General features: G+C 50.9%; 1 protein-coding gene across 2 annotated transcripts in view; it reads right to left on the reverse strand.

The window, feature by feature from the left end:
* RASSF5 (Ras association domain family member 5) overlaps positions 1-20,248 on the reverse strand; it is a 68,795-nt gene that overhangs the window by 18,870 nt on the left and 29,677 nt on the right. The window contains exon 1 of one of the 2 annotated variants that reach the window (XM_061185462.1): positions 8,421-8,549. The exons of the other annotated variant lie outside the window; for it this stretch is intronic. Within the exon in view, the coding sequence (XP_061041445.1) occupies positions 8,421-8,540 (120 nt within the window). The 5' untranslated portion in view covers positions 8,541-8,549. Of the gene's footprint in view, positions 1-8,420; positions 8,550-20,248 lie in introns of those variants that run through there. 2 annotated transcript variants of the gene reach the window in all.

Consider the following 20,248-nt stretch of genomic DNA (forward strand, 5'->3'; position numbering starts at 1 on the left):
GAAACACTCTGCTGCCGCCCTCCCTGATTTTTTTTGCCTAGAATTGTAGCCTCATACACAGCAGGGATCCAACCAGCTGGAGTCACGTTGTCTAGCACCGTGGACAAGGGAGGACTGATGAATGGGTTGCAGGAGGATGGTGGTAATGAGCACAGCTTCCTTCCCTGCCTGTATCAGTTATATGCAGGCCTGCTTGGAAACAGGGGAATGGCTGTAAAGACCCCTGACAGTCTCCTCCAGCTCCAGGAGTCTCTGCTTTTCAGAGGTTAAGTTAATCTTCTCCAACCCTCCCAGTGGCTGCTGCAGCTCTGTCACTGCCAGCCTGTCCCCAGCCCCCTCCTAGGCTGTGCCCCAGGCTCTCTGATTCTGGGAGCTGCTGCCACGTCCTGATGAAAGTCACATGGCTGCAGGGCAGATGCAGCGTGTCTTCCCCCTGGATGACCCTTTGCTCAGGGGCCCCCATCCAGACACTTCATGGGTGGGGAAGGGGAGCAACTAGGGTCTGTTACACAATGTGGCTGGGGCCATAGGTCTTTAAGTGTGGAGACTGCATTTTATCCATCTCTGTATCTCCCACCACCCCAGTGCTCAGTGCTATAAGAAACTTAAAAACACAACATTTTGATTGAGCCCAGGCATTGTGGGGTTCTGGATGCTACATAATGAGCAAGAACAAAGTGTGGGTTTTGTTCTGGAAGCAAATGGGGGGCTCCGAAGGCTTCGGGACACCAGACCGATATGCCATCGAATGCAGGGTATACAGAAGGAGAAGAAACAGGATGGAAACTGGTTGGGTGACCTCCTGGAGCATGTAGGGGTGAGGTGACAAGTCCCCAACATAGGGCAGGGCGGGGGACAGAAAGGAGAGACCGACATCTGCAACACTGTGGAGGCAGAAGTCACAGTGACAGACTGGATGGAAGGGATAAGCGGGGAGACCCCTGAGGGTTCAAAGGCAGGGGACTAGGAGGGTGGGGTAGAGACAGGGAGCGAAATCAATCATGGGCAAAGCTACGAGTTGGTTCTGGACATATTAAAATTTAGGCATCTGAGGGGCATGGGAGACCTCCAATAGGCTATAGAAAATCTATTCTAGGGACTTCCCTGGTGGTCCAGTGGTAAAGAATCCACCTTCCAATGCAGGGGACGCAGGTTCGATCCCTCGTCGGGGAACTAAGATCGCACATGCCAAGGGGCAACTAAGTCCGCGCGCCACAACTACTGAGCTCGCACGTCTCAACGATAGAGCCTGAGGGCTGCAAACTACAGAGCCCACGTGCTCTGGAACCCGCACGCCACAACTAGAGAGAGAAAAAAACCCAAAAAACCCACACACCACTACTAGAGAGAAGTTCGAGCGCCGTAACGAAGATCCCGTGTGCCTCAGCAAAAGACCCCACGTGCCTCAACGACCCGAAGCAGACAAAAAAACATTTATTCTAGAGCCAAGAAGAGAGGTGAGATGGGGGATGTAGGCTGGGGAGTGATAAGTAAAGCTGGGGTGGGGTGGGAGAAAAGAAGAGACAGGGACCAGGACAGCACCAAGGACAGAAGCCACAGGCTGAGGGAGTGAAACCTGAAGTTTTCTGCCACTACAGCTCCCTTCTTCCTCCTGGCCCTGAACTTAAATGCTCCTGATTTTTGGCAAATGTATCTGGTCCTCTTATCCCCAGAGAATATGCCATGCCAGGACTGGGATGCTACTTTATGGGTAGACTGAGCCATCCAGAAGAGGAAACCGGGGTCCTGAATGAAGACAGGTCTGGGTCCTCCACACAGGGGGATCCCCAAGCTGGAAAGCACACAGGTGTGTGTTACCTGGCAAGTCAAGGGCAGCAGAGAGACGGGAACACAGGCTGCTGGGCACCCAGGCTGGGCCCGATGATGCCTCCCTTTCAAGCTCATGGGGTGGAAGCTGGATCCAGAGTCCAACCTGATGGTGTAAACTAAGAGCTAGGATTCAAGGTTGATACCAGTGTAAAATCTTCCTTTCTCCCTAAACTGCGTGGGTGAATGGCTGTTGCATGTGCCCTGAGCTATAACTGGAACTGCTTTAGAGGGAAAAGCCAGCTGAGCCAGGATAAACTTGTGAAGAGAGAGGGGTGGGTGGGAGGGGAGGAATCTGGAACACAAAGGTGAGGATGTCTTGGGTAAGTCCCAGGTGGTCCTGGAGAGGGGGCTCATGTAGCCATTCAGGCCCTCTTCCTGACCCCACCCTAGGGAAGTCCTTACAATTTAGAGAACTTGGTAGTCGGGATCTATCCCTGCCAGTCCCATGAGAAACTGGTAAGAAGGGGCTTCCCTGGTGGCGCAGTGGTTAAGAATCTGCCTGCCAATGCAGGGGACACGGGTTCAAGCCCTGGTCCAGGAAGATCCCACATACCGCGGAGCAACTAAGCCCGTGCGCCACAACTACTGAGCCTGCGCTCTAGAGCCCGCGAGCCACAACTACTGAAGCCCGCGTGTCTAGAGCCCGTGCTCCACAACAAGAAAAGCCACCACAATGAGAAGCCCGCGCACCGCAACGAAGAGTAGCCCCCACTCGTCACAACTGGAGAAAGCCCGCGCGCAGCAACAAAGACCCAATGCAGCCAAAAATAAACAAATAAAATAAAAAAAAAAAAAAAAAAAAAGGAACTGGTAAGAAGGCTCTGCTCCCATGCAAAGTGGTGAGGGACTCTCAGATAAAGAAGGACAGGCTCGTATCGCACTCGTTAAAAGGACCAGATGAAGCGCCTGGGTCTGGAGGGTTGAAGTGTCTTGGCCACAGCCCCTCAGTTAAGAGCTGGGGCTGAGATGAGAAGGCAGGACTTTGCTTACAGTTCTGTGCTGCTTCCGTTACATCCCGCACCAGTCATGATCACCAGGGGCTGTCCCCTCAACATTCCTGCTAGCACGTTGTGGTGAGAGTAATGGGGACCGCTCTGAGCAGGGACCCAGGGGCTCTGAGTCCTTGGTCTGTCTCTACTTAGCTGTGTGACCAGGGACAAAACCTTTTACCTTCTGGGCTTCCAGCCTAGAAGGCTCTCTGGAATCTGTGATAAATGCTTGTCTTGAATTCCAATTGAAGTCATCAATTACCAAACATTTCCTAAACAGGTGGTTCCCAGACTTCAGTATATATGAGAATCACCAGGGGGAAGTATTAAAAAAGCAGATTTGAGGGTCCTACCTCCAAAGACTCAGGAGCCAAGAAGTCTAGAGCGGACCCTTGACACTCCATTTTCAAAGAGTGATCTAAAGAGAGATTCTGATGTCAGTAGCCAGGGCAAACCTTGTAAGCACCACTGAAGGCTTCGGATGCTACAGAGGAACCGGGGCAGTGCTGAGTAAGGAAAAGCATCTGTCCTCAAAAAGTTCCCAGTGTAGTTGGGGGAAACAGGACACTCCGCCCCCCATCCCTGGAAGAGCACATCCTTGGTGACAGATGGAGAGGTACAAAGTCAAAGAGACAGAGGTTACGGCCCTTCACCAAGAAAGCAGAGCAGAGCTTCCAACGGTGGTTGGGTAGAGAGGTAGGAGGAGGGATGTGTGGCAGAGACAGCTAAGTGTTTACCACATCCGGCTTCCTCGTCCGCCTGGGCTCACAGCGGTACTTCATTTCCCAACCTCCCTGTGCTTAGGTGTGGCCACGTGACTGAGTTCTGGCCAATAGCACGTGGGTGTAAAACACACACACCGTTTCCCGGCCTGGCCCACAAAACCTCCCATGTGTTATCCTGAGCCCCACCTGCCAATGTAACTTTACTTAAAGAGGGAAATAAACTTCTATTATATCCAACAACTGAAAATAACGGGGGCTGTTTGTTACAACATTTGGTCCACCCTGATTATACAGGATGCAAGAGAGATGATGCAGCAACTAAACTCAACCAGCATTTAGTCAGCGCCTGCTTTTGTAACCAGTACTTGGTGCTGCCTTGCACCTGAAGGGGATGCGAGTTCTGATCTTACAGGGTTTACCATCTTCACGGAGAAAAGGAACACTGGGAAGGGCCAGAGAAGCAACGAGAAGTAAATTCCACAGGAGGGGAATACAGGTTCCAGCCCCAAAGGAAGGCTATTGTGTGGCTGCGCTAGCGTGAAGAATCTTTTGAGGTGAGTCTTGAGCTGGGCAGGCTTCCGAGAAAGCACACAGAAAAGCAGTTATATGGTCCAATGTTTCTGAAGGTTTAATTTTTATTGCTCAAATTTGGAACCTACTTATTTTTAGTATTCTTTTCTCTCATGCCAAGAAGGTCAGGGGCAGGTGCTGAGCCCGAGACCTGGGTGTGCCTGCTGCTGGCAGAGAGATGGGGATTTCCCTGACCAGTCCCAGGGCTGTCAGGCTTGGATGACGTCCCTGGGCCCACAGAGGCCCAAGAGGAGATGGGGCAAGTGCAGGGACGGAACCAGGAGTGGCTTCGGACTGTGACCTCTGAGACCCCCCCCCCCGCCTTCCTCTTTGCGTCTTCCTTGAATTTTTCAAGAATCAACGGTGTCAGTGTAGACCAGGGAGGGCCTGGGTATGGGGGGTGGGGGGTGGGGGATGGCATGGGAAAGTATTCCAGCTGTGCTTAAGTATAATATTTAACCACAGATGGAGCCAAACTTCCGCCTCCAAATCCACGAAGAAGACATGCACGATGAAGATACAGCAAGCAGTATTCTAGGATAGACATGAAGAAGAACTTGTAAAGTTGCAAGATTCTGGGACTGATGAGAGGGACCCCTCATAGTGTCAAGTGTAGAGTGAATGTTTCTTGGACCGCTGTGCCTTAGGAACGGGGGGACGGTGAGGACCTTATGGAGTGGAGGGATGTAAGGACCCTGCAGCTCTTTCCTAGCCCGAGGTTGTTTGGGTCTTTCCATTTTGCAGAAGGCTCTGAGAGGACAAGGACTGCAGTTCATCCCCGTCACACGCTGAGTGAAGAAGACCAAGAAGAGCTCTTAACAAGGTTTCTAAGAGGGGTGCTAGTCCTGGCTCCACCCAGCCCGATATTTGGCCTGGTGAAGTCCTCGCGCCTCTCTGGCCTCAGCCTCTCCATCTGTAAAGTGAGGTGCCAGATCCGGTTCCTTCCAGCTCTGCCATGCTGCAAGCAGCAGGCTTTCTGTGTCCCCAGAGCATTCACCCCGATGCTCTGGGTGGCTCCTGGGGTCCCGGAGCCTGTGGAACATGCAGAGAGAGCTCAGAGTGCCCGTGTCCCTGCTCAGAGGGACTAAACTGCCACCCTCTGCAGGCATTTGGGGAACCGATGGGAGTGGAAGTTGGCCTCACTTCCAGAGTCAGATCCCAGACAGGAAGAGAGGAGCAGCTGGCAGGGATGCCCAGAGGTCCCAGTCACCAGACCCACAAATCACCAAAACCTGCCCTGTGTGGGACTAAAGCAGAAAAACCTCTGGGCTGGGAGATGAGAGACGTAGGTTCTAACCCTGGGTCCATCATGAACTTTCTGTGTGACCTCGAATGACCCCTCCCACCGCAACTCCAATGTCTTGGACTGAGTGACCGTGCGTGCACCTTCCTGAGAGCAGCTTGGTCTGCATCCCTGAGCACACAGGTTGGGCTTCCCCCAAGCCACCAAGAGCCCCATTTGGACACGTGACCCCGGGTAAGCAATCTAATCGTGCCCAGCAGCCAAGGGGGAAGTCCCCGGAGGGCCCCACCTCAGCCCCCTGAAACAAAGACTGAAAACTGGGTCTCTTTGCCCCTCTCAGAGAAGGCCCGAGGCCCCAGGAGGCAGCTGTTTTCTGAAAGGAGAGAACAAGCCGGGGCCCAGGGCCTAGCCCCACTTCCTCTGCTGCTGCCTCTCCGCCTTCAGGGCCTCCTCTCTGTGAATGAGGGCCCTTCCCCACCCTCCCACATCCTGCCCAAGGGGCTGGTGAGAGGCCTCCAGCACTCCTTGGAGGCCGGGCCAGGGAAGGCTCCTAGAGCAGCAGGAGGCTCCCAGCAGCTCTGCTCCAGCCCGGGGCGTGCACGCGGCAGATGCAGGTCGTTCTGACGAGGCTAATTACAGAAGCCAAGCCGGCTTGGCCTTTCCCGAATGCGGCCCTCAGTCTCTCAGCGACCAGGAAGCACATAAACGCCTTTCCTTGGAGACAGGAAGGAGAAATTCTCCTAGGAGCTCATAGGCGATCTCTCTTTGGGTAGGAAAAAAGCAATGTTAGGGGTCAGAATGGGGTCAGGAGATGGCAGATCTCTGAAACCCTTTCCAGAAGTGGCTCCAAGGGAGAAGAGAGAGCTAAAATGTTATTAAAGGTGGAAAAACACGCAGAAGGACCAGAGACTGAAATATGTGGATGAAGCTCCCCAGCTCCTGAGTCAGCCACACGCACCCCGTCACAGCCGGGGGCCACCCCAGTGCCTGCTCCCCTACGAGAGGCAGCCCTGCACCCCCTGCAGAGGGCTGTGCGGATGGCAAGTCTGGTGCTGAGAAAAACTGTCCCCGACAGCAGTTCTGAATCTCCGTCAAGACTCTTCTCACACTGCAGCCAGGCAGAGGCCGGGGATAAGAGGGGCCATGGCCACCTCTCTGTCTCTCTTTGAAGCATTTATCCGTATCACCCTGTGTGGGATTCAACAAAACCCGTTTCTTAGAAGGGATTCTCGCCCTCTGAGGGCTTATAGACTTGGGCAAAATGAGGTAGGGGGCTATGCAGAGGCCTCAAGACATGCAATGAATTCAAGAACCAGACAAAGTAGAGTTGATGTGTGTGCTAAACCGAAGGTGTATTTTCAGGAGTGATGCTTGCAGGGGGATTTGGGGGGAGAGTGAAGAGAGGAGGCTCTCTGGGCCAAGGAACAAGTCACCTCTCCCACTCCCACCCCACCCCACCATATTTTATTGTCAAATATCTCTGTTTCTCCCAAGAAATACCAGAAACAGATACCTTTTTCATTTGCCAACTGAAAGAAACCTCAGCTTTGCAGTGCCCCTTCCTCTACCCAATCATGCAAAAAACCCATCTTCTGGGACCGAGGGCTTACAGCCTGGCGGGCAGTGAGGGCAGCAGCTAAAATTTGTTCTAAAAACAGGAACCATTTCCTTCCCAGGCAGCAGCAAAACTCTCTAGAGCAATGGTTCTCAACCTCAGCTGCATCTCAGAAGTACCTGGGGAGCTTTTCAAAATCTCGATGCCCAGGCTTCACCCCAGACCAAGGAAATCAGACTCCCCTGCTGTGGGACCCAAGTATCCATATTTTCTAAAGCTCAGCAGGTAATTCCAGTGTGCAGCTAAGGTGGAGAACCACTGGTCTAAATAAAGACCCCAGATAGCTGGAGTGCCCTTATGTGTATGTGTATGGGTGGGGGTGAGGGTGGGAGCCATGCTTTCTGCATGAGCCCTCCTTACCCCAGCCCCCAGTTCTTGAGAACAAGTGCAGCTTCTCGAAGGGGTGCCCCAGAACACAGGTGCTGGTTCCAGGGGCCTGTTTTAGTTGATCCTTCAAACACTAAAATCAAAACCTCTCTTCTAATTCTTGGGCATCCTCTCGCAATTGAAAAGTCCAGGGCATTTATTTGAAGGTCAGACCCCAGCCAATGCGGGCCCTACGGGCAAGATGAATTATTAACCACGGAGGCCCCAGAGTCAGGCCTGGGGAAGTTTTTGGTTAGTTCTACTTGGTGTAGGACTGCTAAATTAATGATGGGCCTGCACACACCTGTGAAATTTAACAGCTCACTTCAGTGTACAAACAGGCCCTTTTAGGCAAGGACCTGGCTTGGAGCCCTCTCATCTAAATAACAAAACAAATAAATAAACGGAGCTCTGCCACCACTCCCACCAAGTATGTGGCAGATATATGGCTGCACTGGGAGGGCGAGGCCAGGGGACTCAGGCAAGCTGGGTGTCTAGCACATACAACCCCATTAGGGAACACATGCAAACTCCTTTCGGTTATCCCCAACTAACCCAGGAAGTCAAAATGGTAGTAGGACAGTGACCTAGGAGAGAAGTTTTAGTTTGCTTCTAAAAACACCCTAGACTTCTGCAAAGTTGCGGGACTGTGTTTTAAGATGGTTTCTGGCCATTTGCAATACGGAAGTCTCAACCTATGAATGATTATCTTAATGAGGGACTGGGTGCCATCCACTTGCCATGGAGAGCTTCAAAGCTCGGATTTGGGGGAAGGTCACCCTCCCAGGCACAGGTGAGCATGTCCCCAAACCACGAGCCAAGCGCTGTCCCCAAATCCTAGAGAGCCATTTTGAAAAGGTCCAGGGACAAGAAATGCTGAAAGGAGCATTTGCCGGTGGTCCCCAAAGGGCTCCAGATCCAACCCGTGGTCTCCTCGGCCAACAAGTTCAAGAGGGTGCGCAGGGCAACTGCCCACCCACGCCCGTAAGACATAACTGCCTGTTTGCCAGGTGCAAGGTTTCCCTTCTAGACCACAGAGGTTATTTCCCCACAATGAAAGTCTCTTGTATTATTAAGTTTACCTTCCAAGGATGTTTGCTCTGCACATTCCTGAAAAAGGTGGTCTTGGCAGTGAAGAAGCAATCCTCCAGTTCCTCCTCCAGGCTGCAGTACCCACTGCTCATGCTGCTGTCCACTGTCATCTAGCCCGGAGCCCCGGCCGGAGGCAGCGGGCGCATCTGATGGGGCCAGGCTCTCGGGATGCGGCGGAGGGAGGTGGGGATCCCTCCCCAGGCGGCCGCGGCGTGAGCTTCTAGCCCCGCCGGGGAGCGAGTCCGTTATCGGGCCGGGCAGACCCGGAGCCGGCTGCCTCGGTTTTTTACACTGGGGCCCGAGTGGCTCGGGCGGCGGGGTAACCTGTTCCCCAGCGGCTGCCAGCACGGGGGTCGGACCTGGACTCCGCCGCGCTCACCTCGCTCTCCAACTCACTAGGCATCTGCGGTTTCAGCCCCTCCGCGCCGGCTCCCCCCTCCGCCCCGTGCGCCGAGCGCCATCTCGACACCTCCCCCGCCTCCCGCGCCTTTCCTGCCCCTCACACTGCACGCAGAGGAGTTCGGAAGCCACTTCCTCTCGCAAGGTTCCTCAAAGCCACTGGCTGTCGCGGCGCCCCTCCCCCTCCTCCCGCCCCAGGCCTGCGCCTCCCCACCCTGCCCCTGGACCACGTTGGCAAGTGGACCTAGGGCATCACGAGTCAGATTAGGGATGCAGGGCAGGAATAGACTAGGATGGACCCGAGGGAGAAAATTCCCTCTCTCCTTTCTTCATCCTTCTGGAAGCAGCTCATTCTCATCGCCCAGGATGGCTCAGGTTCAGGAGTAGCATGTGCTCTAAGGTCGACAGTGTCCCTCCTCCCTTCCCCCCATCCATGCCTCACCTCACCCTCTCATTCCCCATTCACTGGGTGAAGGAGCCACGTCAATCAGAGTGGTTAGAGAAGTGACTGCATTAGAAGAAAATCAATATCGGGCCTGTCTGGAGAAGCAGTAATATTTTAACTCGGAAATGCCAGAAGAAACGGCAGGGGCCCCCCCAAGCATATGCAAATCATATGCAAAGTTATGGCAAACTGCCGAGCAAGCAGGCCCTTCCATCCACACAGGGAACTTGGCCTTCAGGAAGCCTCAGGTTAATAAAGGAGCCTGCAGACAACACCCAGGTTACTGGTGCATCTTCCTGGTGGTCTGGCCAAGAGGGGTCTTTGCCAGATCTTGTGATTCCCATCAAGGACAGCTCAATTACATTTCTCCATCAGACTTGATGAAGGAACACCTTCCTTGACGGGCTGAATCCTTCAGATCCTTCATCCACAGTAGTTACTGCCTGTGCCTGGTGATTTACATGCAGTCTGTCACTTAATTTTCCCAATAGCCTTGAGATAGAGACTATTATTCCCTTTTTATGGATGAGGAAACTGAAGCTCAGAGTCAAACAAGTAGGACGCATGTTCTGGGACTCAGAACCAGGTGTGTGCAATTCTAGGGCCTGTGCTTCTAGCCACTGTGATGTACAGTCTCTCAGCAGGGATGGGACTGATTTGGTGTGCGTGCTGACATCTTTCAACAGAGTGGGGCTTGGAGTCACAGGAAAAAAAACAAGCCTTCAGAGCCTGGCAATGCCAGGGGCACCATGCTTGCAGAGTCTGATGGCCTGGGGACCCCAGAGGGACCCTGGGAGCACCCCAGAGAGTGGCTGAGAGGGGTTATCAGGACTTTCTCCAAGTCTGTGTCTCCTGTAGTTCTGAAACAATCCAGTCCTGGGGCACAAGCTGGGTGGAGGGCTAGACTCAGCCCCCAGACTGCAAGCTGCCAACTCCATTTTAAGCTCTGGCTACTTTTGTGAGGAACCCTCTTCCTCCCCCATCTTAGTCAAATCTGTCAGCGCTCAGGATGGTTTCAAACTGCAGCCCAATTTGGCTCCATCCTCCCACACAGTCTTTTTTTCCAGAAGCCAGTGAGTGCCTGGCAGGCACGAACACGAGCTAGCTGAGAGCCAGCGCCCCAGCCGGCTGACCACCCTCAGCTCCAGAGAATGGTCAATACTGGTAGCTGGGAGATACCTTGGCAGGGAGATAAGTGGAGGTAAACAGCTGGGGGTGGGGGCTGAGGTGAGCTACGGGGTGTTTCCAGGGAAGAACTCACATTAGTGGGGTTGAAAGTAGGTTTTGGCTTTGTCTAGAGCAATTTTTTCTTCAAATGAATATTTTAAAGGCTGGGTTTTTTTTGGGGGGTCGGTTACCCCAGAAACTGTGGTCCAGGCAAAGGTTTTGGCCTCACCGGCACCCCTAAGGCCAATGCCAGAATGATGAATGCTGCAGGGAGGGGGGAACTGCGTGACCCTTGGGCCATCAGTAACAGCCTACCTGCTTTGTTCAGCCAGGGAAGGAATGCACGTTTCTTTATAAAAGGAACCTCCTTGCTCAGTGGGAATCCAATATTTAAAGAAAAAGCAGGCCCCAGATTCTCTGGCCACACTGTGTCCTTGGAGCCACCCAGTGACCTCTGCAGAGCAGCTACAGTGCTACACATTTTAAATGTACAATCTTAAAATACAGCTAATAACAAGCTTTTTGAACTGCAAGCCAAAGCACCCCAGGAGTCAGCGTGAGTCTCTCCTTGTGAGCAGCACACTAGATGCCAGACCTACTTAGGAAAGGTCTAAGTGACACTGCATTCTTTTAGGGTGCTGCTCCCTGCCAGTCCAAATATTATGAAAATTGACATCTGAATAGAGCTTTTCAAAGCCCTTTTACCTCATCACGTAGGTTGCTCTACAACCTTGAGAGCAGATTGTACCCCCATTTTACAGATGAGGAAACTGAGGGAAGCAACATGTTCCATCACAGCTCATTACATACTCTCAAAGCCTAGTTAGTGTCTCTGTCTCTACCCCCACTCCACCTGTCAATGAGTCTAGGCTTGGAAGGAAGCCACGTGTAAGACGCCAGCGAAAGGGAGACTGTGCTGGCGAGGACCCTGGGATGCTTCTGAACCCGGCAAAGATCACATACAATACAATAAGTTGGCCAGCCACCAGGAGGAAAAATCCAGATAGAAGCTCCACAGTCCCAAAGGGAGGAAGACTGGATTCGTTTCATTGTCCAGTGACTCTGTCTGTACCCCTTCCCCATGAATAATCAACAGTAGTGGTAACCTGACCAGGGAAGGAGGGAAGGTGGCAGGAAGAGCCTGGGCAACAGCCTTTCAAGGCTCTGGAAGTGAACACACAGGGACAGGAACTGGCTGTTCTTGTCCCGGGTCCCAGGAAGAGGAGTCTGGACCTGAAGATGCAGCATCCGGAGCCGCAAAGCCATGGCACCATGGTTGGGGGGTGGGTTTCAGAAAGCCCCACTGAAATGGTGGATGGGCGACATCCCTGTCTCAGAGCATGAGATGATGAAAGACATTATTTTAAGCTGTCTTCCTCTCTCAAATGCCATCCTGACACGTAGCCAGATCCCCTTGTTAAATCCACCCTGTGGGTCTGTGTTCCAGAAAAGCTGTGGTACAAAAATGGAAGCCGGGAGCTGGTATTCTAGGCCCAGCTCCAACTCTAGCTTGCTATGGGATCTTGAGCAACTTTGGACCTCAGGTCTCCTCCTCTGAGCAATTGAGGAGTCCAGATATCAGATTTGGTGTCTCATGACTGACCAACATATTCAGAAGCTGAAAATGGGGTGAGGTGCCAACCCTTCCCCGAAACCTGTTTTGAAATCATTATTAGCCGCCTTGTGCAGGCGCTGTCCTAGTAACTTTATGTGCTTCATTTCATTTAATCCCTACAGCATACCAACGAGGAAGCTCCAGTTATTATCTCTGTTTTACAGAGTGGAAGAGAAGGTTCTGGCAGGTTAAGTAACTTGCACATAGTCAGACATGCTAGCTCATGGTGGAGCTGAATCAGCCCGGCTGGTCTGACTCCAGACCCCAAGCTGTTGAACGCTCTGCAGAGTATGTAGCACCTATCCTGGTTGCTCTCAGAATAGCCATACTGCCTGAAATCGCAGTCCGACACAAACAAGTCAGGAGCTACTTTCTCAGTTTTCCTACGACCCTGTCTTCCCTTTGGCTCCTTGGGGGTTTCCAGAATTCAGCCATTGACTGTTTTCTCCACCCCCTCCATGTGCCCGTGCTCTCCCTGGGAGCTTAGTCTCACCTAGGCCAATGGTATCAACTAGACTTTATACACACATGTCTCATAATTCTCTCTCTTCCAGGTAGCTCCAGATGAATACCTGCACCAGCTCGCTGGGTCCCCAACTCTCCCCACTAGAGCCTCACTCTCAACAGGTCCAAACTGAGCTGATTATTCCCTGCCTCGCCCTCCACCTGCTCCCCCTCCTTTAGAATTTCCTATCTTGAAATTCTATCTTGTTGATGAGTGCCATCAACATAGATTATTGCAAAGCCTTCCCGTAGTTTCCCTTGTTCCCATCTCTGCCTCCTCCAAACTCCTCACTGCCTTGTTGCCAAAGTTACCCTTCTAGACCAAGATCTGATCAGTGTTGTTCTATCATAAAACCTTTCCATTCAGATGTCAACTAATAATTATTGAATAAGTACTGAGTTTCAAGACCTAGTATCAAGCTTATTCATTTATTCAACAAATAATTACTAAGCACATGGCAGGCACTAGACTGGGTGTTCTGAAGAAGACATAGTTCCTGCCATCTCATAACAGCCAGTGTAGTGGAACGACGTGAAATAAGACATTATATTGGAGTTACCGAGCTCTCACACACTTCATTCTCTCACTTAATCCTTACAACCCCGCAAGAACGTATTTTACAGATGAGTAAGCTGAGGCTCAGGGTGGCTAATTTTGCCCAAAGTCAAAGAGCTAGTAAATGGTGGAATCAGATTTCAAACCCAGGGCCTCTGTGTCTGACAATTTTTCATCACAGTTGTCCCTCCTCCAGTGACGCCCCAGTGCCTACAACAATATCCTGAACTCCAGAGTGGGTCCTTCAAGGTCCTTCACAGCATGTGCCCAGCCAACAGGTCATACCCATCTCCAGCCACAATCAAGCATCCCTCCTTACAGCCGCACCCATTTGATTCACGTTCCCAGCAGCCGCCCTGCCCTCCTGTGGTCCTGCTCTCGATGTTTCCTCTGCCTGTCAAAATCCTCCTGTGTCCTCCCACTTCCTGACACCCATTCACCAACCACGACCACACCTCCCCCACCTTCCCAGTGCCTCTCAGAAGCAGCCTTTTTCAGATGTCCTCTCTGGGGTGAATCTTAAGAATGCCACCCTCCATCCTGAGAGCAGCATTTGACAGCATTAAACCGCCGTGCACAGCACAGAGCTCAATTTCCCCCCAGGTGACTTCCTGTTGTAAGAAGTACATGGCTGCACACTATTTAGGCTGACTCACAGGAGAGTCACTTTCTTGGGGCTTCTAGTCCACTCCACACTTCTCTCGCTTGGCTGCAAGGCTGACAGCTTCGATAAGGCCCTGACACTTACAAACACCAAAGGCAGTTAAATCAGCCCATACCAAGAAGCAGAGGCCCTGAAGAGCTCATGCTAGGTCTGAGTCAGGCACCGGGAGTCTGCCATCTAATTGCCCTCCTTTAGGGAAACTAGAGAATCATAAAAGATGTTTCTGATCAACAACCCCATCCCTCACGTGGCCCTCTTCAGTCCTCCAGGAGCCAGGGCAATGTGGTCACTGGCGTGAGATGTGTAAATAACTCTTGCACTACTACACATAGAAAGAGAGCCTTGTTGCCTCCTTAGAGCCTCAGGACAACCTGGCCAGCCAGAGGTCATCTCAGACACCTACTGATGCTAGGATAGAAGGAGTGGGTGGGGCTGTGAAGAGCACAGAGAAATGTCTCCAGTGCTTAAGGATTTCTAGAGAAATAAGTACTAGAGCTCTGTCCCTCCTTGGAGCCAGGATATCAAGTGCCTTCTGGTGGGAAGCCGTTCCCCTCTGTCTGATCAGAACTGGGCTCCCCTGGGTTGGCCTGGGCTGGTGAGAGAGGCCTTAGGGCAGCTCCCGTTAGAGGCAGCTGTTTAGTGGAGTCGAATCACTGACAGCTTTGGCCAGCACTTCTGGCTTCTAGAGCGTGGAGGGAAATCTGTGGATCGGGGAGCAACTGTCCCATATATAGCCAGAGTGGAGCAGAGTGGCTGGGGACTGGCTCCTTCCTTTGGCACCTGAGGATGGGCTGGCAAAAAATGAGATAAAATGGAATCATAAAATGTATTTGATTAATCCAAAAGAAGGAAGAAAAGAAAAAGGAAGCAAAGAACAGATTCGACAAATAGAAAACAAACAGCACGATGAGAGACTTAAAATCTAATTATATCAATAATCACATTAAATGCAAATGAGCTAAATAACCCAATTAAAGGGCAGAGATGATCCAATTGGATTAAGAAAAACAAGATTCAACTATGTGCTGTCTGTAAGAAATGACCTTTAAATATAAAGACACAAATAGCCTAAAAGTAAAAAAATGGATAAAGAAATATCATGCTAATGGTAATCAAAAGAAAGCTGGAGTGGCTATATTAACATCAGACAAAGTAGATTTCAGAACAAAGAATATTACCGGGGATAAAGAAGGTTATTTCATAATGATAAAGTGTCAATTAATCAAGAGAATGTAATTATGTTAAATGTTTATGCACTGAATAATGGAGCTTCAAAATACAAGATAGAACTTTAAGGAGAAATTGGCAAATCCACAATTATAGTTGGGATTTCAACACCCCTCTCTCAATAATTGATAAAACAAGCAGACAGAACACATGGTATGCCTCAACAAATGTTAGCTACTGTTGTTATCAGTCACAATTCAGTTTGATAAACCTTTATCGAGCATTTCAGAGGAGACCCAGGACCAGAATTCCCAGAGAGGAGTACAGGTATCAATCAAGAGTGTTACTTAGGCGTCATTATCAGAATCTGTGTGCAGAGGAGAAAAGGTTGTGAACTTATAGGCACAAAGAAATAATAAATCAGACTAGAAGTGTATCATGGTGAAAGGAAGAAATGGCATACCAGGATAGAAGGCTTTGAGTGCTAAATAGAAGGCATCTTGTAATGCTTTATTGGTTTTTGTGACTTTAAAGCATTTAGCTTAATAGTAATGACATTATTATATTGTTTTAAGATGAAAAATTTTTGTTACAATTCATAATATGAGGAGTGAAGGTAAGTAAGCTCCTTCACGCAGGCCATATGATAAGCTCAATTCTTTCTGCAGACAGCATGACAGAGAAGGGTCACAAAAGGATTGAGTGACCCTCTCAAAGGAAAAATAAACTTATTGCAAAAGAAAAAAAAGAGCGTTACTTAGGGAGCCCCAGTCTCTCTGCAGAGATAGACCTGGTTCCCCAGGTTCTCCCCTCCCGGCTCCCTGGCTCCCCCGTGTGGTAGTTCTGGGCTCAGCCCGTGACGTTGGGAGGAGGGCCGGCGCAAGACCGGTCACAGGCGCTTCCTCCTCTGGAGGGTTCTGGAAAAGCAGAGCCCCCAGTAGGGTGACACTGGTGTGGCTGCGGAGGGAGCACAGGGCTGGGAGCCAGGAAACTCGGCTCTCCACGCCAGCTGAGTCATTGCTCAGTGGCTGCAGGGGCTGAGGGAGGGGATTCCAGTGGGGGCCCTGCTAAGGAATGACAGCGGTGGGCTAGGGGTGGAGGTGGGGTGCATAGGCAGAAAGGCAGCAGCGACCTGACCTGTGGGGCTGAAACACCAGCAGGCCGGGCTGACCCACCCTGGAAGCCATCTGTCCCTGTGGTGAATGGAGACAGGGTCTTGAGTCTTTTTATCAACAGAGTAGAGCAATAACTCAGGCTGCAGAGGAGGGGATAATCATAAGTCTTGTAGCAGCAAGTACCCACCAAACCACAAAGCTGTAGTGTCCTGGTTTTATATCCAGGAGAATAATCCATCTTTCTGGTATTGTGGAGAGTAGGCAGAGCCAGACCATGAAGGGTTTTGTGTGCTAATCCAGATTTAGACTGATTCTGAGGGCAATAGGAAGCTGCTGAGGGTTTCCATCACAGGGTGACACGATAAAAAATCCAGTAAGGCTGTTGGAAGCACCAGAGTCGGCCCTGGAATGTCACCCAGTGATACTGACATGCTTTCACATACATCTTCTCACCGGAGCCACACAACCAGCATTTCTCAGAGGAGAAACCTGAGGCTCAGAGAAACTAAGAGGCTTGTTCCCAGTCACATGCCAAGAATGTCATCTACACAATCTGAATTAGAACCTAGCTCTCCTATCACTCAGGCCAGGGTTCTTCCTTTTCTTTAAGAAAATATGTATTGCCTTTTAGAAATGTTACACTAGAAACACATGACAGCATCTGGTTATTCAAACAGCCCTGAAGCAAACAGCAGAAGTCGAGAGTTCTCTCATTCTACCCATCACCTCCCACGCCCTCCCAAAGTGAAATCCCTTCGAACAGTTGGCTGGGCGCCCTCCAGGCCCTCACTCTGCATTTAGACACACACGCATACACACATACACACATATGTACAAAGTACAAATGGGCTTGTCCTGCATGTACCACTGGGTGACTTGTCTCTGTTGGCACTATTCCTTGTCAGTACATACAGATCCATCCCTCCTTTGTAAAGCACCTTGGCCTTAGTGCTGGTGGCTGGAACTTCTGTCCCGGCACCCCCGCGGCTCTCACCACTGCTCACGGTGCCCCTTAGGAAGGGGCTGGACCCAGTGCCCTGGTAGTCAGGGCACCAGATGACCAGAGTGCAGCCTCTGTAGGGGGAATTTCCCACTGAGGGCACCTGAAAAGATTTTAGAACGATGCCTGGCTCCATAACTATGTGTGGAAGGAATCTGAGACAGTCCTTAGGCATACTGTTTTTTAATTTTAGAGATTAAATATTAATTTAATGTGTGTCAGGAAAAAAATCTTAAGTACATCAATGGTGATTGAAAGATTTAAAATTTTTCCTTTAACATAAGTTTAAGTTTACTCAAATAAATCTAGGTAAAGAGAAATATTAAGTAAATAGTAGCATAGGTGGAATATTGATATGGCCAGAATCTTAAGTGTGGAAAGTGCCCAAGTGAGGTTTGGGAACTGCTGTGGGAGGGGCTGGAATTGGCAGGCGGGGACCTGCGAGCCTGGTTTCTGAATGCTGCTCCTGGGTTCTGGAGGGCCAGGAGGAGGGGATGGAATCGGGGCCTGATGGATATAAGATTCATTCCCCGGCTGCAAGTGATTTGAGTGGAAGGAAGAGTGCTTATGTTTTAGTGTTGTCATCTGTGCATTCCGTGTACCAAGAAAAGTGGCACCAAAGGCCTGGGGAACAGAGCTGCCAGGACCCCCCTGGGCTGCAGCGGGTTATGATGAGCTGTATCAACAGCTGTGGGCAAGGGCTTCCTCTCTTGGGATCTGCTTCCCCAAAGGCAAGGAAAGGACTGAACCAAACCAGAAGAGGTCTCACTTCATCCCCAGGGCACTGGGGAGCTACTGGGAGTTTTCTTCATCACAGGGGTGACAGGATAAGAGCACCTTTAGGACCACCTGAAGTAAAACATCTTTGGAGCATGCCCCCAAATAAAGGAACTGCAGCTGTTTCGGCAATGTATTGTGATCTTCAGCCAATGGCAACCATGTCCTCTAGGAAACAGGCTAAAACTGAAGAAGGGATCTGGGGTAGACTTGAAGGGGATTTGCTTGGTCAGCATGGGTGCCCAAGAGAAAAACCAGACATCACAGACCTCTGAGATCTCCAAGGAGAGACTGACAAAAACATAGGCAGCTCCCAGCCACTCCTCCTCTGTTTCTCCACCTGAGAGAGACATGCACGAACCACACACCTTGTGAGTGCAGCTGGGGCTCTGAGCCCATCCCTGCCCCCTCACACGCCCGCCCCTTCCTCCCTCCCCGCCTCTGTCTGGCATGGCAAAGAGAAGACAGACAGAACCTTGGGATTACTGCTTTTCAAAGGTTGAGGCCAAACACATCTACAGGATGATCTCAACTGTGTTTTGAAAAATGTATGAACGTACAGGAAGAAAATATAAAAATGTTAACTAACAGTGGTTCCTTCTGGATGGAGGAAGATCAATGATTTTCTTCTGTTTTAAAGAACAAAGCGGAGAGACCTCCTAACAGCCATGTGCCTCCAAACTAGTGGAGCTCTGACCTGGGCCCGGGCCACAACAAGTGCCCACCCCCACCCCGAAAACGGCACTCGCATATTTGGTTAGCTCAGCCCAGGTGACGAGGTCAAGGTGAACGAAAGCTCCATCCTGGTATGCAACAGAAAATCGAGCCAAGGCAGAAATCAGCACAAACAAGCTTTTTAGAAAAAGGCGAGTTAGCCTGGAGCAGGGCCCAGGTTTTATTGACAGAAGGCTAGGTCCTGTCCCAGCTGTGCCTGAAGCACGCAGCCAGGCCTGTCCAAGGCAAACACTGCAGCCCAACCCAGCCGGCCCGGGAGCAAACCCCATTCCAGGCTGGCTGCCGGTGGGAGCGCTGCTCTGCTGCACCCACGAGGGACTCTTGGCTCCTTCTACGTGTCTTCTTCTATATTTCAGTGGTGGTTCTGCTCTAGACACAGCCCTGATTTAGCCTGCCAGAAAATTCCAAGGTTGACTCATCTCCCCAACAGAGGGAAGGGAGTCACTCTGCTTCCAAATACTCAGATCTGGAAACACCTGTTCACTGTTGAAATTCTGAGAATGAGACGAGGCATGCAGCAAACCCCAGGCCCTGCTCCGGGGCCTTCCCTCCCACCCACTTGAGAGCTGGCTAAGCCACTCTAGGGCAGGGTTGCTCAACCTCCGCACTGCTCACATTTGGGGCCAGATGATTCTTTGTTGCGGGGCTGTGGCTTTCCTGTGCAATGGAGGCTGTTTAGCAGCATCCCTGGCCTCTGCCCACTAGGTGCCAGTAGCCTCCTCCAAGCTGTAACAGCCAAAAGTGTCTCCAGTAACTGCCAAATGTCCCACCTGGTGGAGGGGGGCAAAATCACCCCCTCCCATTTGAGACCTGCTGCTCTAGAGAAAGAAATAGAGACCCAAAGTAGAAATGCAGGATGGGGCTTCCCTGGTGGCGCAGTGGTTGAGAATCTGCCTGCCAATGCAGGGGACACGGGTTCGAGCTCTGGTCTGGGAAGATCCCACATGCCGCGGAGCAGCTGGGCCCGTGAGCCACAATTACTGAGCCTGCGCGTCTGGAGCCTGCGCTCCTCAACAAGAGAGGCCGTGATAGTGAGAGGCCCGTGCACCGCGATGAAGAGTGGCCCCCGCTTGCCACAACTAGAGAAAGCCCTCGCACAGAAACGAAGACCAAACACAGCCATAAAAATAAATAAATTAATTAAAAAAAAAAAAAGAAATGCAGGATGTAGTGGGGTAAGCAGGCTCTGGGGTGGGGGATGGGTAGGCTCGAGGGGAACAGAAAGAAGGGAGACTTGGAAGTTCCCAACGGGAAATAAAATTGGGAAAATAAAGAGTCGTTTAAATAAGATTTTTAGTAAATGTTGTTATATGGTGTTCTATGTAACTTCCCTCCTCCATCTTCTAAAGAAAACCTTTAGCAAAAATCTGCGTCATTCACCAGGGCTTTGGGGGTCAGATTTGCCTCCCTTCCTTTTCTCACCCTGGACAGGGCGAGGCCCTCCCAAGAGGTACGGTTACATTCAGACTACGTTATAAACAGTTCCAATTCCAAAGTGTGTGGAGGATGTACATAATATTTTTTCTCATACTAAATAAACGAGTTACTTTATTCTGCTTACGGATGGAGCATTCCTCCATGATGAACGAAGTTGATCCAAATTTATTTCTTGTCCTTTTTTTTTTTTTAAATCTTTTGGCTGCACAGCTCGGCATGTGGGGTCTCACTTCCCTG

This window comes from Eubalaena glacialis, chromosome 3 (genome assembly GCF_028564815.1).
Source record: "Eubalaena glacialis isolate mEubGla1 chromosome 3, mEubGla1.1.hap2.+ XY, whole genome shotgun sequence".
In the NCBI taxonomy this organism is placed as follows: domain Eukaryota; kingdom Metazoa; phylum Chordata; class Mammalia; order Artiodactyla; family Balaenidae; genus Eubalaena; species Eubalaena glacialis.